At 46.4% G+C, this 21,348-nt stretch overlaps 1 protein-coding gene across 2 annotated transcripts in view; it reads left to right on the top strand.

The window, feature by feature from the left end:
• Positions 1-21,348, top strand: part of LOC109898086 (trafficking protein particle complex subunit 8) — an 82,327-nt gene that overhangs the window by 39,706 nt on the left and 21,273 nt on the right. For both annotated transcript variants that reach the window (XM_020492869.2, XM_020492868.2), the window contains 7 exons: positions 3,962-4,067; positions 5,938-6,132; positions 8,097-8,272; positions 8,525-8,599; positions 8,763-8,889; positions 9,268-9,425; positions 9,938-10,422. In XM_020492869.2, the coding sequence (XP_020348458.1) occupies positions 3,962-4,067; positions 5,938-6,132; positions 8,097-8,272; positions 8,525-8,599; positions 8,763-8,889; positions 9,268-9,425; positions 9,938-10,422 (1,322 nt within the window). The remainder of the gene's footprint in view (positions 1-3,961; positions 4,068-5,937; positions 6,133-8,096; positions 8,273-8,524; positions 8,600-8,762; positions 8,890-9,267; positions 9,426-9,937; positions 10,423-21,348) is intronic.

The raw sequence follows: 21,348 nt of genomic DNA, 5'->3' as shown, positions 1-21,348 counted from the left end.
AGTCTTCTTGCATATGATGATACAAGCTTGGCTGTGTGCTTAGGGTCATTGTCCTGTTGGACGGTGAACCTTCACCCCAGTCTGAGGTCCTGAGTGCTCTGGAGAATTTTTATCAAGGATCTCGCTGTACTTTGCTCTGTTCATCTTTCCCTCGATCCTGACTAGTCTCCCAGTCCCTGCCGCTGAAAAACATCCCCACAGCATGATGCTGCCACCACCATGCTTCACCGTAGGGATTGGGCCAGGTTTCTTCCAGACGTGACACTTGGCATTCAGGCCAAAGAGTTCAATCTTGGTTTCATCAGACCAGTGAATCTTGTTTCTCATGGTCTGAGTCCTTTGGAGCCTTTTGGCAAATTCCAAGTGGGCTGTCATGTGCCTTTTACTGAGTGGCTTCCGTCTGTCCAGTCTACCATAAAGGCCTGATTTGTGGAGTGCTGCAGAGATTGTTGTCCTTCTCTAAGGTTCTCCCATATCCACAGAGTAACTCTGGAGCCCTGTCAAGAGTGACCATCGGGTTCTTGGTCACCTCCCTGACCCAAGCCCTTTTCCTCCGATTGCGCAGTTTGGCTGGGTGGTCAGCTGTAGGAAGAGTCTTGGTAGTTCCAAACTTCTTCCATTTAAGAATGACGGAGGGCACTGTTTTTGAGGACCTTCAATGCTGCAGAAATGTTTTGGTACCATTCTCCAGATCTGTGCCTTGACACAACCTTGTCTCGGAGCTCTACAGACAATTCCTTCAACCTCATGGCTTGGTTTTTGCTCAACTGTGGGACCTAATATAGACAGGTATGTGCCTTTCCAAATCATGTGCAATCAATTGATTTGACTGCAGGTGGACTCCAATCAAGTTGTAGAAACATCTCAAGGATGATCAATGGAAACAGGATGCACCTGAGCTTAATTTCGAGTCTCATACCAAAGGGTCTGAATACTTATGTAAACAAGGTTTTTCTGTTTTTTTTGCTACCTGTTTTTACTGTCATTATGTGGTATTGTGTGTAGATGGATGAGGACAAACATTTTTTTTTAGAATAAGGCTGTAACGTAATAACATTTGGAGTGCTGTGTGTGTGTGCAGTGTATCTGTTGGACTTCATAGATTGTTTATTTGTTGGTGTTGGACTTTAGCTGAGATTATTCTTTACAGAGCCAAGTATACAGTAGCACCAGTTCGAGGCTTGGGTCATACCCCGGTATACGTATATTTCGAAACGGGGGTGTGCGCTACGCCACTGCTTATAATTATACTGAACAAATATATAAATGCGACATGCAACAGTTTCATTGATTTGACTGAGTTACAGTTCATATGAGGAAATCATTGAATGAAATGAATTCGTTAGGCCGACTCTATGGATTTCACATGACTGGGAATACAGATATGCATCTGGTCACAGATTCCTTAACAGAAAATGGGCCTCAGGATCTCGTCATTGTTTTTTTTTTTGTGCATTCAAATTGCCTTCGATAAAATGCAATCGTGTTCGTTGTCCGTAGCTTATGCCTGCCCTTACCATAACCACACCGCCCTCATGGGGCACTCTGTCCCCAATGGGGGACGCCATACATGTGATGGACGTATTGTCAAATTCACTAAAATGACGTTGGAGGCAGTTTATGCTAGAGAAATTAACATGAAATTATCTGGTAACTGCTCTGGTGGGCATTCCTGCAGTCAGCATGCCAATTTCGTGCTCCTCAAATCTTGAGACATCTGTGTGATAAGAGGATAAAAGGATAAGAGATCCTTTGACAGCTCTTTGGTCTTGGCCATAGTGGAGTTTGGAGTGTGACTATTTGAGGTTGTGGACAGGTCTTTTATACTGATAAGTTCAAACAGGTGCCATTAATACAGGTAATGTGTGGAGGACAGACGAGCCTCTTAAAGAAGAAGTTACAGGTCTGTGAGTCAGAAATCTTGCTTGTTTGTAGGTGACCAAATACTCAATTTCCACCATAATTTGTAAATAAATTCATTAAAAATCCTACAATGTGATTTTCTAGTTTTTTTTGGTCTCATTTTGTCTGTCATAGTTGAAGTGTACCTATGATGAAAATTACAGGCCTTTCATCTTTTTAAGTGGGAGAACTTGCACAATTGGTGGCTGACTATACTTTTTTGCCCCACTGTATCTATGAGAAATAAAATATATCCAGCTGTGCATTTGGTTTGCAAACTTTCAAGCTAAGTGCCTGGATGTCAAGATCAAAGTGCTTGGTTACAGAAGAGACATTCAATCCCCTCGATCAAGATCCTTGTTTTTTGTTGTTGAAATAATGCCCCTTGTGTGCACATTTTGGTAATACCGTATACCGCGCGGTATGTTTTGGGGGTGGATCCCGTCCAACCCTACTTAAATTTGTGGACCATACTTTTTATTTAATGGCTAGCCCTGACTCGGACCTTTCCAAAAGTTATTTATACGTCCTCTGAAATTAGATTTGATAAAGAGCAGTTATTTTGGGAACCCATATAATTTATTTCTAACAACTGACCTTCTCACAGCTCTTCTACAGTACTTTTTTTTGCTGTGGTGTTGTTTTGGTATCGAGCATTGTGATACTAACCCTGGTATCAAAGTCAAAATTCCGGTATCTTGACATTACTCTGTTCCCTGGCCCTCCCAACTAGACTAGAGTGGGGGCATGTTGACTCACTCCTGGGTTTGCTCCAGCCAGTGGGAGCGAATCATTGGCTAGCCTGCTGTCCATCAGGACTCCATTACCCAGAAAGACATGAGGCAGTTATTTAAGATGGAACATGTATCTTTAAAAAAACACAACTTTCCTTGTATTTTGGTCCTTTTACAAACCTGCAGTATGTAGAATAGTGTGCTATAGCTTGGACAGTAAATACATATGGATATGACTCTGGATGACAAAAACATGTTTTCTACATTAGGCAGGGGTGAACAGAGAATACATTTTCTTCCTGGTACAGAACCTCCTATATGTGGGTGCATCCAAAAATGTATGGGCCTAATCATAGAATTGGATACAGTATAGAATCCCTATTAATTCAATAGTTTCTCTGTGGACCTAGTCGTAAAGATTTGTCATTTAACTTTTTGAATGCATTACCTTTTATTCTGGAATTGACACAACCAGTCATGTTTTCATCGCATTGTCAAACAATCACTTCAAAGTTTTTCTTTACTCGGCTACCTGCACACGTTCAAGTCACTTGCAATATATTTCCAGCCTCCAAACAGTGGTGAATGGAAAGAGACATCTGTTACACAAAACACCAAAAACTGTCACGACATTTGGCAATTGTCATTAGGCCAGAATTTATGCATCCATTGCTGTCTGCACGTTTCAATGTTTTCATCAAATCATATTTTGGAGACTAGGCTATACAAACTTTTTTGTACTCCGTTCGCAAATTTTTCATGCATTTCAAATGCAGAAGTGATAAAGTGGTGTAAAAGCCTCGATTTTACTTGACATTTTGCTTTAATTATTGTGATGGGCTCATGTTTTCCGGTACGGCATACCCCCAATATTACCGGATTGTACCGCCTTACTTTCACCCCTAATATTAGAGCTGTTTTCCTAAAGAAGTCACATCCACTTCGTATTTTGTTTCCTTGCCGCAATACTGTTGTTGTCCTGGTACTGTGTGTGTGTACACTAAGTGTATTACAATAGTGAAATTGCACGTTTCTTTTGAGTCTGGTAGCCGTGTTAAGTTGTGTCAATACGAAAATGTGAATCCTCTAATCTGGCATTTCTTGATTTGTATACTAGACTAATATTTAGAAGTAACATTAACTTGAATGATAATAATTAAATGCCACACAATAGTGTAGTTGTGGAGAAAAGCCACGTGTTTCTTTTGAGTCGTCGTTCCCTCCCACCGTGTACATTGGCCTGGCCAATTTCTCTAACCTCATTCCAAGACCGCCACAGCCTTGTGTGTGTTAAGTGTCTCCTTGCTCTCTACCTTTTCCTCCAGAATGTTACGGGGGCATGTGAGGTGGCGCTACCCCAGCTGCCCCTACCCTGCATCAACAGCTCTGCCACCAGGGTCTACTTCGGTCATGAACGCCGCCTGGCAGAGGGTAAGACTGCGACAAACACAAGCACTGCTCTGCTCACCAATCATACATTTCATGCTACAAAAAAATTGCGGTGAGACCGAGTGCCTTGTGTATGAATTTAAATGTGCGTTTTGAGACTGAAACGAGACGTATGTCTAGTGTTTGCGCACTGCTGCTGAGCGACTATCTTCGTCATTAGAGTGAAACTTTGAATATCAGAGGAGTCAAAGATTGAGTCCCAAATGGCTCCCTATATAGTGCACATCTTTTGACCAAGTAGGGGATAGGGTGCCGTTTCAGACATTGCCAAAGTGTGGCTGCCTGGGCTGAAGAAAGTTCCTTCCTGCCGTCCACTGATTACAGCTGCTTCATTTAAACAGGCCCTCCAAACAAAACATAATCATTTAATTTCAAATCAAAAACACATTTTCAGCACAAAAGGAGGTATTGTCCTGTGGGGTTTGAGACGTGGCATACAGTTACATACGTGTGTGTGTGTCATAAGTGGGGAGTGTTGGTGTTGAGGACTGAAGGTCACATAAACATGAAGTTAGATGAGTCATTTATCCCCTGACACTGTCTGTGACAACAGAGCCACCAGAGATAGTGTGACATTTATGGAAGGTTTGTAGGAGTGTGTATGTTTGTATCCCTTTTGCACCAACCAACTCATAGACATTTTTATTTTATTATTTTGCCCAAAATGTCCTTGTTCAGTTGTATTATTTCACTATACATTATATGTGCTACTGCACAGTGCTGGTTTGATCCATAATGACCTGATTGATTGATCAATTAATTGGTTGTGATCGATTGATCGTAGGGATGGGAGTCTTTCACTTTCAAGACGATTTGATACGCATCTAGATACATGGGCTCCAATATGATACAGGAACGATATGTTTTAGTTTGAAATTATTTGGTGCGATTCTGAGCTGAGCCATGAGGGAAACTGGGCATCTACCACACTACTATCAGTTAGGGGGGTGGGGCAATGTTTGGTCTTTGTCCCCTCCCCACTTTTGATCTGAAATCACAATCAGCCATGAATTAGTCATTTTTGTAGATTTAAAGTGTAATTTATCAATATTTATATTTTTAAATTAGCTATGACATATCTGAAGTTCTGCTATATATTTATCAAATATGTACTTTCACCGTCTCAATCTTAATAGTTTTGATGGACTCTGAGCTCTTCTGCTGTCCATGTTGTGAAATTATTAACTTTATACTGTAAATCTAAAAATAAAGAAATAATTTACTAGCTTACATTTCTCAACTGCGCCGTTGACATTTGTGGTTTACCGGAATGAAAGTAGCCTATGCTACTGCCAGAGAGAACTTATCTGGCTATAGGTAGGCTCACATTCCCCCCCAAAATTATATATATATATAAAAATTGCATAAAACAATTGCTGATGGTGAACCTGAACAATCAAAATAAAATTGAATTTGAGCCCCAAATTTTGGGGGGGAATGTGAGCCTACCTATAGCCAGATAAGTTTTCTCTGGCAGTAGCATAGGCTACTTTCATTCCGGTAAACCACAAATGTCAACTGCGCAGTTGAGAAATGTAAGCTAGTAAATTTACATTGGTTGTCACTCAACTTATAAAGCAGCTTTGCGCAAGCCAGTTTACAAACGTATCAGATCAGGAATAGGCCTTACTCATTGTTCAGCACGCAAATCTGAAATTTGAGAAAAACATTTTTGTGATTTGGCGATTTTGGAACGTTTTATTCTATTTCCTCACCAATGCATGCTACATTTGGATCGGTTTGTGGTCCAACTGACCAATGCACTCATATCTTAAACATTTGAACCAGGGATTGATGCATATCGGCAAATCATTACTTCCCTAATTGATTGTGATATTGATTTATTAATCAGGTGAGAAGCAGGCAGCCACCCACGTGTCCTTGGACCAGGAGTTTGACCGGGACCTAGCTGCCATGTGGCAGGACCTCGAGGAACAGGTGGTTGCCGCCGCAAAACGTGGGGTCGTTCCGGCAACGTTTCAATCCACCCAGTGCTGCCTGAACAGTCAGACGGACAACCTCCGCTTCCCGCTTGCTGTTGTGGAGGGTAACTACACAAGCACTCCTGTCTCTCATCCCTTCTCCTTTTAGCACATCTTTCTTTTCTTATCCCACTCCCTCATCTCTCTTTCTTCTATTCAACTATGTCTGATAGCTTGATACTTAGCCCACTCACACAACCCTTCACCTACAACCACATGCACGTTATAAATAGTATTGAATTCACTATCCTCACACACAGTGCCTTTCGGAAAGTAATCAGACACCTTGACTTTTAACACATTTTTTCCCTCGTCAATCTACACACAATACCCCATAATGACAAAGCAAAAACAGTTTTCTGTCATTTTTTGCAAATGTACACTGTCGTTCAAAAGTTTGGTATCATTTAGAAATGTTCTTGTTTTTTGAAAGAAAAGCGCATTTTTTGGTCCATTTAAATTTATCAGAAATACAGTGTAGACAATGTTGTAAATGACTTGTAGCTGGAAACGGCTGATTTTTAATGGAATATCTACAGAGGCCCATTATCAGCAACCATCACTCCTGTGTTCCAATGGCACGTGGTGTTAGCTAATCAAAGTTTATAATTTTAAAAGGCTAATTGTTCGTTAGAAAACCCTTTTGCAATTATGTTAGCACAGCTGAAAACTGTTGTACTGATTAAAGGAGCAATAGAACTGGCCTTTAGACTAGTTGAGTATCTGGAGCATCAGCATTTGTAGGTTCGATTACAGGCTCAAGATGGCCAGAAACAAAGACCTTTCTTCTGAAACTCGTCAGTCTATTCTTGTTCTGAGAAATGAAGGGAGGCCAGGTACACATCTGAGCAAGAAGACAAGTATATTGGATGTCTAGTTTGAGAAACAAATGCCTCAAGTCATCAACTGGCAGCTTCATTAAATAGTACCCGCAAAACATAAGTCTCAAAGTCAGCTGTGAAGATGCAACTCCAGCACTCCGGTCTCAAACCTAAAAAAAATTACAAAAAACCTGAGTTCCCTTTGTCATGATGGGGTATATTGTGTAGATTGACAATTTTAGTAATTTAATGCATTTTAGAAGTTGTTGTCTCTGTTCTCATCCTGCTCCCTTCCTCTCGTCTCTTCCTTTCGCCGCTACCTTGCAATCCCTTTCGCTGCTACCTCCCTCTCTCTGCCTCTCGTCGCTCGCTCGGCGTCACTCGCTCGGCCCGGCGCTGCCCTGCCCCTCGTCGCTCGCCGCCCTGCCCCTCGTCGCTCGCCGCCCTGCCCCTCGTCGCTCGCCGCCCTGCCCCTCGTCGCTCGCCGCCCTGCCCCTCGTCGCTCGCCGCCCTGCCCCTCGTCGCTCGCCGCCCTGCCCCTCGTCGCTCGCCGCCCTGCCCCTCGTCGCTCGCCGCCCTGCCCCTCGTCGCTCGCCGCCCTGCCCCTCGTCGCTCGCCGCCCTGCCCCTCGTCGCTCGCCGCCCTGCCCCTCGTCGCTCGCCGCCCTGCCCCTCGTCGCTCGCCGCCCTGCCCCTCGTCGCTCGCCGCCCTGCCCCTCGTCGCTCGCCGCCCTGCCCCTCGTCGCTCGCCGCCCTGCCCCTCGTCGCTCGCCGCCCTGCCCCTCGTCGCTCGCCGCCCTGCCCCTCGCCGCCCTGCCCCTCGCCGCCCTGCCCCTCGCCGCCCTGCCCCTCGCCGCTCGCCGCCCTGCCCCCCGTCGCTCGCCGCCCTGCCCCCCGTCGCTCGCCGCCCTGCCCCTCGTCGCTCGCCGCCCTGCCCCTCGTCGCTCGCCGCCCTGCCCCTCGTCGCTCGCCGCCCTGCCCCTCGTCGCTCGCCGCCCTGCCCCTCGTCGCTCGCCGCCCTGCCCCTCGTCGCCCTGTCGCTCGCCGCCCTGCCCCTCGTCGCCCTGTCGCTCGCCGCCCTGTCGCTCGCCCTACCCGCCCCTCGTGGCTCGCCCTACCCGCCCCTCGTGGCTCGCCCTACCCTCCCCTCGCCGCTCGCTCTACCCACTCCTCGTCGCTCGCTCTCTCTCTCTCTCTCTCTCCCTCTAGAACCCATCATAGTTGAGGTGGTGTTCCGGAACCCTCTAAAGGTTCCACTGGTTCTCTCTGACCTCTCGCTGCTCTGGAAGTTTACACTCAAAGACTTCAATCGACCGCAAACGCAGGAAGACTCGGTCGGAGATGCTGTGCCCATCAGCAACGAGAAGGAGGCCAGTGTTCCCAGGGTAAGAGTGTGTGTTACCTTTGGTCTTTGAGGCTACAGTGCTGTAAGAGCAGGGTCGTATTCATAAGTACACATTGTATCAAAAACAAAAATACCTTTTTCTTATAGAATAAGTCCCTCACAATTTGTTTGTTTTCTTTCGTTTGGTGCCTGTTGAATATGACCCAACTATTCTTCAATCAGCTCGTCATATCTGCAAATGTCATCAGCCGGCTCATTTAACCTCTACTTTTTACAATCCCTCTTGCTGCAGACTTCACAGAAAGATGATGTCATTGCCACAGAAGTCATCTCAGAGTTCTACCTGAGCCCTGAGGAGACTAAATTGGTAAGCTGCCTTTTTATGATTCTCTAGTTCTCTCTTCTTGTTGTTTCCTCTCTCGCCCTAATCTTCTGACTATTCTCGATGTCTGACCCACAGTCTCTTCTTTTTCTTATTAAAAGTCTCTATCAATTTCTTCTGTCTGATTCCTCTCTGTCTCCTCCCTCAGGCTCGTCTGAAGCTGCTGCCCCACCAGACAGGTCAGCTCAACATCCTGGGTCTAGTCTATAATCTGGCCTCCACCTCCTCTACTGGAGACACTACTATCAACAGCACCGCAGCCTCACAGACCGAAGGTAACATACACATGGTCATGCAGTCACACACGCACAGTGAAACCAGTACTATAATTAAGCAATAAGGCCAGAGGGTGTGTGGTATATTGCCAGTATACCATGGCTAAGAGCTGTACTTAGCACAGCTTACACGGAGTGCCTGGATACAGACCTTAGCTGTGGTATATTGGCCGTATACCAGAAACCCCCGAGGTGCCTTATTGCTATTATAAACTGGTTACAAACATAACTAGACCAGTAAATAGTAATTCTGTCATTCGCGAGGAATAGGATCCTTTATACCACGGCTTTCAACCAATCAGCATTCAGGGCTTGAACCACCTGGTTTATAATCCTGTTTTGGTCCCTCTCACCTGACGGTTGCGATCCTCTCAATAGGTCCCTCAGCGGCAGAGGGGACATCAGTTCGTGGTCGACAGGACCTAGAGATCCAGGGACCGCGGTTGAACCAGACCAAAGAGGAGAAGACCTCAGTCAGCCACGGTCCTGACCGACGTCTTGACCCCACCATCACCCCTCCCATGCCCCTGCTAGAGGTATTCACTCAATTCCAAATCAACCCTTAGCCCCTTGATCTCTAGGTCCCTACTCACTGGACACTTCTGTACATCTGAGAGGATTGGATTGGTGGAAGTAATTCTTAGATTCACAGGAATGGCTAGGGGGTAAATGTTTGATTCAGGGCTCGTCCTTTATCCTCTGCCGTCTGCCCTCCTCTTTCCCTGTATGACTGATGGTTTCATACCAGCGATGTGAATTGGTCTATGGTAGATTTCATCTACCATTTCTCCCATCTACTTTTTCAATTTCTGCGAATTACCATTTAGATTGAACTGGGCAGTATATGAGTAATTATGGGATGGATTCAGACTAGTCTATATTCAAATGACTGGCAGCCAAGTCCCTCCCTATCACTGCTTTATATATCTGCCAGTCTCCTGAGAAGGGCTGTTACACGGTAACTGGTCACACACTAACTAACCTCTCTCTGTCCCCATTTCTCTATCACTATCCCACCCCTCTTCCTCGCTCTCCCATTCCCCCCCAGGTATTCTTCCTCCAGTTCCCTACTGCCCTGCTATGTGGTGAGATCAGGAAGGCTTACGTGGAGTTCTGTAACATGAGTCGCGTTACCCTGTGTGGCCTGCGGGTGGCGTCCACGCACCCAGACTTCTTTACCTTTGGAAGCTCCTCCTTAGCCACACCTCTCACCCCCCTCAGCCCCACCTCTTTTGAAAACTGCTCTGCCTACAAGACCCTGGCCACACCCCCTGGCGCCACGCCCGGGTCTGTTGCTGCGGTGACACTGGTTTCAGAGGGGGACTTTGGGTCAGGGACAGGGTTGAGGGGAGGAGTGTCCGGTGCGGGTACGGGGGGTAAAGGGATAACGGAGATCCCTCTAGGAGAGGGGACACTAAAGCCTGGAGAATCTACCCAGCTGCCCATGTGGCTGAGAGGACCGGACCAGGAAGGAGTCCACGAGATCCACTTCCTGTTCTACTACGAGAGCGCCGAGAAGGGAGGCAAGATCAGGTAGGATATTCACTACACAAGCCAAGATCAGGTATGGGAGAGTTATTCAAGAACAAAGTATGAGCCTCCCGGGTGGCGCAGTGGTTAAGGGCGCTGTACTGCAGCGCCAGCTGTGCCACCAGAGACTCTGGGTTCGCACCCAGGCTGTCGTAACCGGTCGCGACTGGGAGGTTCGTGGGGCGACGCACCATTGGCCTAGCGTCGTCTGGGTTAGGGAGGGTTTGGCCGGTAGGGAAATCCTTGTCTCATCGCGCACCAGCGACTCCTGTGGTGGGCCGAGCGCAGTGCACGCTAACCAAGGTTGCCAGGTGCACGGTTTTTCCTCCGACACATTGGTGCGGCTGGCTTCCGGGTTGGATGGCGCTGTGTTAAGAAGCAGTGCTGCTTGGTTGGGTTGTGTATCGGAGGACGCATGAATTTCGCAACCTTCGTCTCTCCCGAGCCCGTACGGGAGTTGTAGCGATGAGACAAGATAGTAGCAACTAAACAATTGGATACCACAAATTGGGGAGAAAAAGGGGTAAAATAAATAAAAATTAAACAAAGAAGAAAGTTTGATACGCACTGCGTAGTGAAAGCCACATTAGACCAGCCATTGAAGCAGAAATGGGAGAGAGCTGCCTGTTAATCAGGTAGAAGAGAGAGCAGGTATGACCTTGGGGAAGCTGCCTGATGCAAGACATGACATCTCATTATAAAAAAAATGTATAAAAGATGGAATGGAGCTGATAGAATCCTCAAAAAAAAAGCTGCCTACGTTGTGTAGTCTTGTGTGAAGACTTCAAAGTTAAGACTGTGTATTGACTCATTAGTCAATACACTATTTGGCTTGTGCGATGTGTAACACGAAAGCCCTAAGGGGAGAAAGTAGCTTTTTATATTCAGGTTGGGGAGAGGCATAGGGAGAGTTGAAGATTGTTCACTAATACACAAACCAAGGAGTGGAACATTGTATTAAATTATAAAATATGATTTAAGTTAAAAAAATATATATATATTTTTTGTCTTTCACTGGTAATTTTGAGTCTCTTTTATTAAGCATGACTACAGCCTAGTGGTTCAAGTTGAATGAAATGTTTTAATTTCACATTTTAGAGCAAATATTCTGTTAGAGTGGTGGGTGTAATCAAGCAGTAGAAAACTTACGATGAGTCCTGGCACTGCCTGAAGCATATTAGGTATCATTTCAATACCGGTGTGTATTTCTTAAGTCTCCTAGTTATCCTGAATGTACACCTGCATATGTCAGTCTTGCTTTAAAATCAGTGTTCACTGCTTGTAGTCAGACATCCTTGTCTTGTCGTGACCCATGTATATATATTTTTTCTTTGGACATATTTTGTATATTTTAAACCTCAATTACAACATTTCAACAACCCGCCTCACCCAATGTGGTATGGATCTGCTATTTTCTATGCTTTAGAACCGGAACCCCCAACAGAAGCTAGCCAGCTAACTAGCTAGTAGTCAGTTAGCCACTGCTAGCGGTCATCAGCTAACCTTAGCCCGGTCAACTCCTGCCAGTCTGCACAGCGAGATTCAACCCAGAGCATACCGGACTGCTTTTTCTACACCAAATCTCCATGTCTCCGGATTCCTACCGCAAGCTCTGAACCTTTTCACCTGGATCATCGTAGCTAGCTATCTGAGTGGCTACTCCTAACGTCTCTGTCCCGACGCAAGCACCAGTTAGCCTGGAACTAGCCTCGTACTAGAACCATCTCCCGGCTAGCTGAAGAGGTCCATCAGCCACTACTTGGGCTACCATACCTATTTTGCCAATTGACCTGGACCCCGTTTACTGCCGACACAGAGCCCCGCTGATCCATCACGACTGGTCTACTGACGAAATCCTCCCGAGGGGGTTTCAACAGGTTCCTCCGTTGCCACGTCCCCTGAAGTGCCCATCTGCTAGCCGCGGCCCACTAGCTGTCTAGAGCATATAGGACTGTTAGCTGAAGAGATCCATCAGCCAATTTCTTGGGCTACAAAACCTATTTTGCCAATTGGGCTACAATACCTATTTTGCCAATTGGCCTGGACCCTTTTACTGCCTATCCATCACGACTGGTCTGCCGACGTAACCATCCGCGGGGGCTACAACTGACTCTTCAGTCATAAAGTCCCCCTAAGGCTCTTCTGCTAGCCCCGGCCCGCTAGCTGTCTGAATCGCCGTGTCTCCAGCTCGCCTAGCTACTCACTGGTCCCTATGATAACTCGGCTACGCATGCCTCACCCTAATGTCAATATGCCTTGTCCATTGCTGTTTTGTTTAGTGATTGACTTATTTCACTGTAGAACCTCCAGCCCTGGTCAATATGCCCTTTTGTTCCACCTCCCACACATTCGGTTACCCCACCTGGTTTAAATGGTGTCTCTAGAGACAACTTCTCTCATCGTCACTCAATGCCTAGGTTTACCTCCATTGTATTCACATCCTACCATACCATTGTCTGTACATTATGCCTTGAATCAATTCTTCTGTACCCAGAAACCTGCTCCTTTTACTCTGTTCCGAACGCACTAGACGACCAGTTCTTATAGCCTTTTGTCATACCCTTATCCTACTCCTCCTCTGTTCTTCTGTTGATGTAGAGATATATCCAGGCCCTGCAGCGCCTAGCTCCACTCCCATTCCCCAGGCGCTCTCATTTGTTGACTTCTGTAACCATAAAAGCATTTGTTTCATGCATGTTAACATTAGAAGCCTCCTCCCTAAGTTTTTTTTCTTCCACTGCTTTAGCACACTCTGCTAACCCGGATGCCCTAGCAGTGTCTGAAGCCTGGCTTAGGAAGGCCACTAGAAATTTCCATCCCTAACTACAACATTTCCCGACAAAATAGAACTGCCAAAGGGGGCGGAGTTGCAATCTACTGCAGAAAGAGCCTGCAGAGTTCTGTCTAACTATCCAGGTCTGTGCCCAAACAATTCAAGCTTCTACTTTTAATAATCCACCTTTCCAGAAACAAGTCTCTCACAATTGCCGCTTGTTATAGACCACCTTCAGCCCCCAGCTGTGCCCTGGACACCATATGTGAATTGATTGCACCCCCATCTATATTCAGAGCTCGTATTGTTAGGTGACCTAAACTGGGACATGCTTAACACCCTGGCTGTCCTACAATCTAAGCTAGATGCCCTCAATCTCACACAAATTATCAATGAACCTTCCAGGTACAACCCCAAATCTGTAAACACTGGCACCCTCATACATACCATCCTAAACAACCTGCCCTCTAAATACACCTCTGCTGTCTTCAACCAGGGTCTCAGCGATCACTGCCTCATTGCCTGCGTCCGTAATGGGTCTGCGGTCAAACGACCACCCCTCATCACTCTCAAACGCTCCCTAAAACACTTCAGCGAGCAGGCCTTTCATCGACCTGGTCCGGGTATCCTGGAAGGATATTGTCCTCATTCCGTCAGTAGAGGATGCCTGGTTATTCTTTAAAAGTGCTTTTCTCACCATCTTAAATAAGCATGCCCCTTGAAAAAATGTAGAACCATGAACAGATATAGCCCTTGGTTCACTCATGACCTGACTGCCCTTGACCAGCACAAAAACATCCTGTGGCGTACCGCATTAGCATCAAATATCTCGCGCGATATGCAACTTTTCAGGGAAGTTAGGAACCAATATACACAGGCAGTTAGGAAAGCTAAGGCTAGCTTTTTCAAACAGAAATGTTCATCCTGTAGCACAAACTCCAAAAAGTTCTGGGACACTGTAAAGTCCATGGAGAACAAGAGCAGCTCCTCCCAGCTGCCCACTGCACTGATGCTAGGAAACACTGTCACTACCGATAAATACACGATAATTGAGAATTTCAGTAAGCATTTTTCTACGGCTGGCCATGCTTTCCACCTGGCTACCCCTACCCCGGTCAACAGCCCTGCACCCCCTACAGCAACTTGCCCAAGCCTCCCCATTTCTCCTTCCCCCAAATCCAGATAGCTGATGTTTTGAAAGAGTTGCAAAATCTGGACCCCTACAAATCAGCTGGGCTAGACAATATGGACCCTCTCTTTCTAAAATTATCCAACACACTTGTTGCAACCCCTATTACTAGCCTGTTCAACCTCTTTCGTATTGTCTGAGATCCCCAAAGATTGGAAAGCTGCCGTGATCATCCCCCTCTTCAAAGGTGGTGACACTCCAGCCCCAAACTGTTACATAACTATACTACTTCCGGCGCCGACAGAGATGGCCGCCTCGCTTCGCGTTCCTAGGAAACTATGCAGTTTTTTTACGTGTTATTTCTTACATTAGTACCCCAGGTCATCCTAGGTTTCATTACATACAGTCGAGAAGAACTACTGAATATAAGATCAGCGTCAACTCACCATCAGTACGACCAAGAATATGTTTTTCGCGACGCGGATCCTGTGTTCTGCCTCTCAAACCGGACAGCGACCCCAAAAAAACGACTCCGAAAAAGAGGGAAACAAGGCGGTCTTCTGGTCAGACTCCGGAGACGGGCACATCGTGCACCACTCCCTAGCATTCTTCTCGCCAATGTCCAGTCTCTTGACAACAAGGTTGATGAAATCCGAGCAAGGGTAGCATTCCAGAGGGACATCAGAGACTGTAACGTTCTTTGCTTCACGGAAACATGGCTCACTGGAGAGACGCTATCGGAGGCGGTGCAGCCAGCGGGTTTCTCCACGCATCGCGCCGACAGAAACAAACATCTTTCTGGTTAGAAGAGGGGCGGGGGTGTATGCCTTATGGCTAACGAGACATGGTGTGGTGAAAGAAACATACAGGAACTCAAATCCTTCTGTTCACCTGATTTAAGAATTCCTCACAATCAAATGTAGATCGCATTATCTACCAAGAGAATTCTCTTAGATTATAATCACAGCCGTGTATATCCCCCCCCAAGCAGACACATCGATGGCTCTGAACAAACTTTATTTGACTCTTTGCAAACTGGAATCCATTTATCCGGAGGCTGCATTCATTGTAGCTGGGGATTTTAACAAGGCTAATCTGAAAACAAGACTCCCTACATTTTATCAGCATATCGATTGCGCAACCAGGGGTGGAAAAACCTTGGATCATTGTTACTCTAACTTCCGCGACGCATATAAGGCCCTGCCCCGCCCTCCTTTCGGAAAAGCTGACCACGACTTCATTTTGTTGATCCCTGCCTACAGACAGAAACTAAAACAAGAGGCTCCCACGCTGAGGTCTGTCCAACGCTGGTCCGACCAAGCTGACTCGACCAAGCTGACTCCACACTCCAAGACTGCTTCCATCACGTGGACTGGGATATGTTTCGTGTTGCGTCAGATAACAATCTTGACGAATACGCTGATTCGGTGTGCGAGTTCTTTAGAACGTGCGTTGAAGATGTCGTTCCCATAGCAACGATTAAAACATTCCCTAACCAGAAACCGTGGATTGATGGCAGCATTCGCGTGAAACTGAAAGCCCGAACCACTGCTTTTAATCAGGGCAAGGTGACCGGAAACATGACCGAATACAAACAGTGCAGCTATTCCCTCCGCAAGGCTATCAAACAAGCTAAGCGTCAGTACAGAGACAAAGTAGAATCTCAATTCAACGGCTCAGACACGAGGCATGTGGCAGGGTCTACAGTCAATCATGGACTACAAGAAGAAATCCAGCCCAGTCACGGACCAGGATGTCTTGCTCCCAGGCAGACTAACCTTTTTGCCCGCTTTGAGGACAATACAGTGCCACTGACACGGCCTGCAACGAAAACATGCGGACTCTCCTACACTGCAGCCGAGGTGAGTAAGACATTTACACGTGTTAACCCTCGCAAGGCTGCAGGCCCAGACGGCATCCCCAGCCGCGCCCTCAGAGCATGCGCAGACCAGCTGGCCGGTGTGTTTACGGACATATTCAATCAATCCCTATACCAGTCTGCTGTTCCCACATGCTTCAAGAGGGCCACCATTGTTCCTGTTCCCAAGAAAGCTAAGGTAACTGAGCTAAACGACTACCGCCCCGTAGCACTCCCGTCATCATGAAGTGCTTTGAGAGACTAGTCAAGGACCATATCACCTCCACCCTACCTGACACCCTAGACCCACTCCAATTTGCTTACCGCCCAAATAGGTCCACAGACGATGCAATCTCAACCACACTGCACACTGCCCTAACCCATCTGGACAAGAGGAATACCTATGTGAGAATGCTGTTCATCGACTACAGCTCTGTATTCAACACCATAGTACCCTCCAAGCTCGTCATCAAGCTCGAGACCCTGGGTATCGTCCCCGCCCTGTGCAACTGGGTACTGGACTTCCTGACGGGCCGCCCCCAGGTGGTGAGGGTAGGCAACAACATCTCCACCCCGCTGATCCTCAACACTGGGGCCCCACAATGGTGCGTTCTGAGCCCTCTCCTGTACTCCCTGTTCACCCACAACTGCGTGGCCACGCACGCCTCCAACTCAATCATCAAGTTTGCGGACGACACAACAGTGGTAGGCTTGATTACCAACAACGATGAGACGGCCTACAGGGAGGAGGTGAGGGCCCTCGGAGTGTGGTGTCAGGAAAATAACCTCACACACAACGTCAACAAAACTAAGGAGATGATTGTGGACTTCAGGAAACAGCAGAGGGAACACCCCCCTATCCACATCGATGGAACAGTAGTGGAGAGGGTAGCAAGTTTTAAGTTCCTCGGCATACACATCACAGACAAACTGAATTGGTCCATTCACACAGACAGCATCGTGAAGAAGGCGCAGCAGCGCCTCTTCAACCTCAGGAGGCTGAAGAAATTCGGCTTGTCACCAGAAGCACTCACAAACTTCTACAGATGCACAATCGAGAGCATCCTGGCGGGCTGTATCACCGCCTGGTACGGCAACTGCTCCGCCCACAACCGTAAGGCTCTCCAGAGGGTAGTGAGGTCTGCACAACGCATCACCGGGGGCAAACTACCTGCCCTCCAGGACACCTACACCACCCGATGTTACAGGAAGGCCATAAAGATCATCAAGGACATCAACCACCCGAGCCACTGCCTGTTCACCCCGCTATCATCCAGAAGGCGAGGTCAGTACAGGTGCATCAAAGCTGGGACCGAGAGACGGAAAAACAGCTATCTCAAGGCCATCAGACTGTTAAACAGCCACCACTAACATTGAGTGGCTGCTGCCAACACACTGACTCAACTCCAGCCACTTTAATAATGGGAATTGATGGGAAATGATGTAAATATATCACTAGCCACTTTAAACAATGCTACCTTATATAATGTTACTTACCCTACATTATTCATCTCATATGCATACGTATATACTGTACTCTATATCATCGACTGCATCCTTATGTAATACATGTATCACTAGCCACTTTAACTATGCCACTTTGTTTACATACTCATCTCATATGTATATACTGTACTCGATACCATCTACTGTATCTTGCCTATGCTGCTCTGTACCATCACTCATTCATATATCCTTATGTACATATTCTTTATCCCCTTACACTGTGTATAAGACAGTAGTTTTGGAATTGTTAGTTAGATTACTTGTTGGTTATTACTGCATTGTCGGAACTAGAAGCACAAGCATTTCGCTACACTCGCATTAACATCTGCTAACCATGTGTATGTGACAAATAAAATTTGATTTGATCTATTCTACCCTGCCTTTCTAAGATCTTTGAAAGCCAAGTTAAGAAACAGATCACCGACCATTTCCAATCCCCGACCGTACCTTCTCCGCTATGCATTCTGGTTTCCGAGCTGGTCATGGGTGCACCTCAGCCACGCTCAAGGTCCTAAACGATATCATAACAGCCGTTTCTATCGACCTGGCCAAGGCTTTCGACTCTGTCAATCACAGCATTCATATTGGCAGACTCAACAGCCTTGGTTTTTCAAATGACTGCCTCACCTGGTTCACCAACTACTTCTCAGAGTTCTGTGTGTCAAATCGGAGGGCCTATTGTCCGGACCTCTAGCAGTCTCTATGGGGGTGCCACAGGGTTCAGTTCTTGAGCTGACTATTTTCTCTGTATACATCAATGATGTCGCTCTTGCTCCTGGTGATTCTCTGATCCACCTCTATGCTGTCGACACCATTCTGTCTACTTCTGGCCCTTCTTGGACACTGTGTTAATTAACCTAAAGACAAGCTACAATGCAATACAACACTCCTTCCGTGGCCTCCAACTGCTCTTAAATGCAAGTAAAACTAAATGCCTGCTCTTCAACTGATCGCTGCCCGCACCTGCCCGCCAGTCCAGCTTCACATACTCTGGACAGTTCTGACTCAGAATATGTGGACAACTACAAATACCTTCGTGTCTGGTTCGACTGTAAACTCTCCTTCCAGACTCTCATTAAGCATCTCCAATCCAAAATTAAATCCAGAATCCGGCTTCCTATTTCGCACCAAAGCATCCTTCACTCATGCTGCCAAACATACCCTCGTAAAACTGACTATCCTACCGATCCTTGACTTCGGCGATTTACAAAATAGCCTCCAACACAAATTGCATCCAATTTGCTATCCCAGTGCCATCCGTTTGGTCTCCAAATCCCCATATACAACCCACCACTGCGACCTGTATGCTCTCGTTGGTTGGCCCTCGCTTCATTCGTCGCTGAACCCACTGGTTCCAGGTCATCGATTAAGTGAGGCCTTATCTCAGCTCACTGGTCACCATAGCAGCACCCACCCATAACACGCGTTCCAGCAGGTTTATTTCACTGGTCACCCTCAAAGCCAATTCCTCCTTTGTCCGTCTTTCCTTCCAGTTCTCTGCTGCCAATGAAGCACGAATTGCAAAAATCACTGAAGCTGGGGACCCATATCTCCCTCACTAACTTTAAGCATCAGCTGTCAGAGCAGCTCACCGATCACTGCACCTGTACATAGCCCACCTGTACTGTACATAGCGCATCTGTAATTAGTCCATCCAACTCACACATCCCCATATTGTTTTTTTGTTGTTGTTGCTCTTTTGCACCCCAGTATCTCTACTTGCACATTCATCTTCTGCACATCTATCACTCCGGTGTTTAATTGCTAAATTGTAATTACTTCACCACTACAGCCTGTTTATTGCCTTACCTCCCTAATTTGCACACACTGTACAGTGGGGAGAACAAGTATTTGATACACTGCCAATTTTGCAGGTTTTCCTACTTACAAAGCATGTAGAGGTCAGTATTTGTTTTATCATAGGTACACTTCAACTGTGAGAAACGGAATCTAAAACAAAAATCCAGAAAATCACATTGTATGATTTTTTAAAGTAATTCATTTGCATTTTATTGCATGACATAGGTATTTGATCACCTACCAACTAGTAAGAATTCCGGCTCTCACAAACCTGTTAGTTTTTCTTTAAGAAGCCCTCCTGTTCTCCACTCATTACCTGTGTTAACTGCACCTGTTTGAACTTGTTACCTGTCTAAAAGACACCTGTCCACACACTCAATCAAACAGACTCCAACCTATCCACAATGGCCAAGACCAGAGAGCTGTGTAAGGACATCAGGGATAAAATTGTAGACCTGCACAAGGCTGGGATGGGCTACAGGACAATAGGCAAGCAGCTTGGTGAGAAGGCAACAACTGTTGGCGCAATTCCACTGTTGGCGCTTCTTCCATAGAAAATGGAAGAAGCTCAAGATGACGGTCAATCACCCTCGGTCTGGGGCTCCATGCAAAATTTCACCTCGTGGGGCATCAATGATTATGAGGAAGGTGAGGGATCAGCCCAGAACTACACGGCAGGACCTGGTCAATGGTCTGCAGAGAGCTGGGAACACAGTCTCAAAGAAAACCATTAGTAACACACTACGCCGTCATGGATTAAAATCCTGCAGCGCACGCAAGGTCCCCCTGCTCAAGCCAGCGCATGTCCAGGCCCGTCTGAAGTTTGCCAATGACCATCTGGATGATCCAGAGGAGGAATGGGAGAAGGTCACGTGGTCTGATGAGACAAAAATAGAGCTTTTTGGTCTAAACTCCACTCGCCGTGTTTGGAGGAAGAAGAAGGATGAGTACAACCCCAAGAACACCATCCCAACCGTGAAGCACGGAGGTGGAAACATCATTCTTTGGGGATGTTTTTCTGCAAAGGGGACAGGACGACTGCACCGTATTGAGGGGAGGATGGATGGGGCCATGTATCGAGAGATCTTGGCCAACAACCTCCTTCCCTCAGTAAGAGCATTGAAGATGGGTCGTGGCTGGGTCTTCCAGCATGACAGCGACCCAAAACACACAGCCAGGGCAACTAAGGAGTGGCTCCGTAAGAAGCATCTCAAGGTCCTGGAGTGGCCTAGCCAGTCTCCAGACCTGAACCCAATAGAAAATCTTTGGAGGGAGCTGAAAGTCTATATTGCCCAGCGACAGCCCCGAAACCTGAAGGATCTGGAGAAGGTCTGTATGGAGGAGTGGGCCAAAATCCCTACTGCAGTGTGTGCAAACCTGGTCAAGAACTACAGGAAACATACGATCTCTGTAATTGCAAACAAAGGTTTCTGTACCAAATATTAAGTTCTGCTTTTCTGATGTATCAAATACTTATGTCATGCAATAAAATGCAAATTAATTACTTAAAAATCATACAATGTGATTTTCTGGATTTTTGTTTTAGATTCCGTCTCTCAAAGTTGAAGTGTACCTATGATAAAAAATTTGACCTCTACATGCTTTGTAAGTAGGAAACACTGCCGATTTTGCAGGTTATCAAATACTTGTTCTCCCCACTGTATATAGATGTTTTCTATTGTGTTATTGACTGTACGTTTGTTTATTCCACATGTATCTCTGTGTCGCACTGCTTTGCTTTATCTTGGCCATGTTTCAGTTATAAACTTGTTCTCAACTGGTTCAATAAAGGTGAAATAAAATAAAACATTTGCTCATTGGAGATCGAATGAGATGAAATTGGGGCACTTTTGAAAAGCCATT

Source organism: Oncorhynchus kisutch, linkage group LG10, assembly GCF_002021735.2.
Source record: "Oncorhynchus kisutch isolate 150728-3 linkage group LG10, Okis_V2, whole genome shotgun sequence".
NCBI classification, from domain to species: Eukaryota; Metazoa; Chordata; class Actinopteri; order Salmoniformes; family Salmonidae; genus Oncorhynchus; species Oncorhynchus kisutch.
The sequence above is the reverse complement of the archived record's forward strand: the minus strand, read 5'-3'. Positions and strand labels throughout refer to the sequence as shown.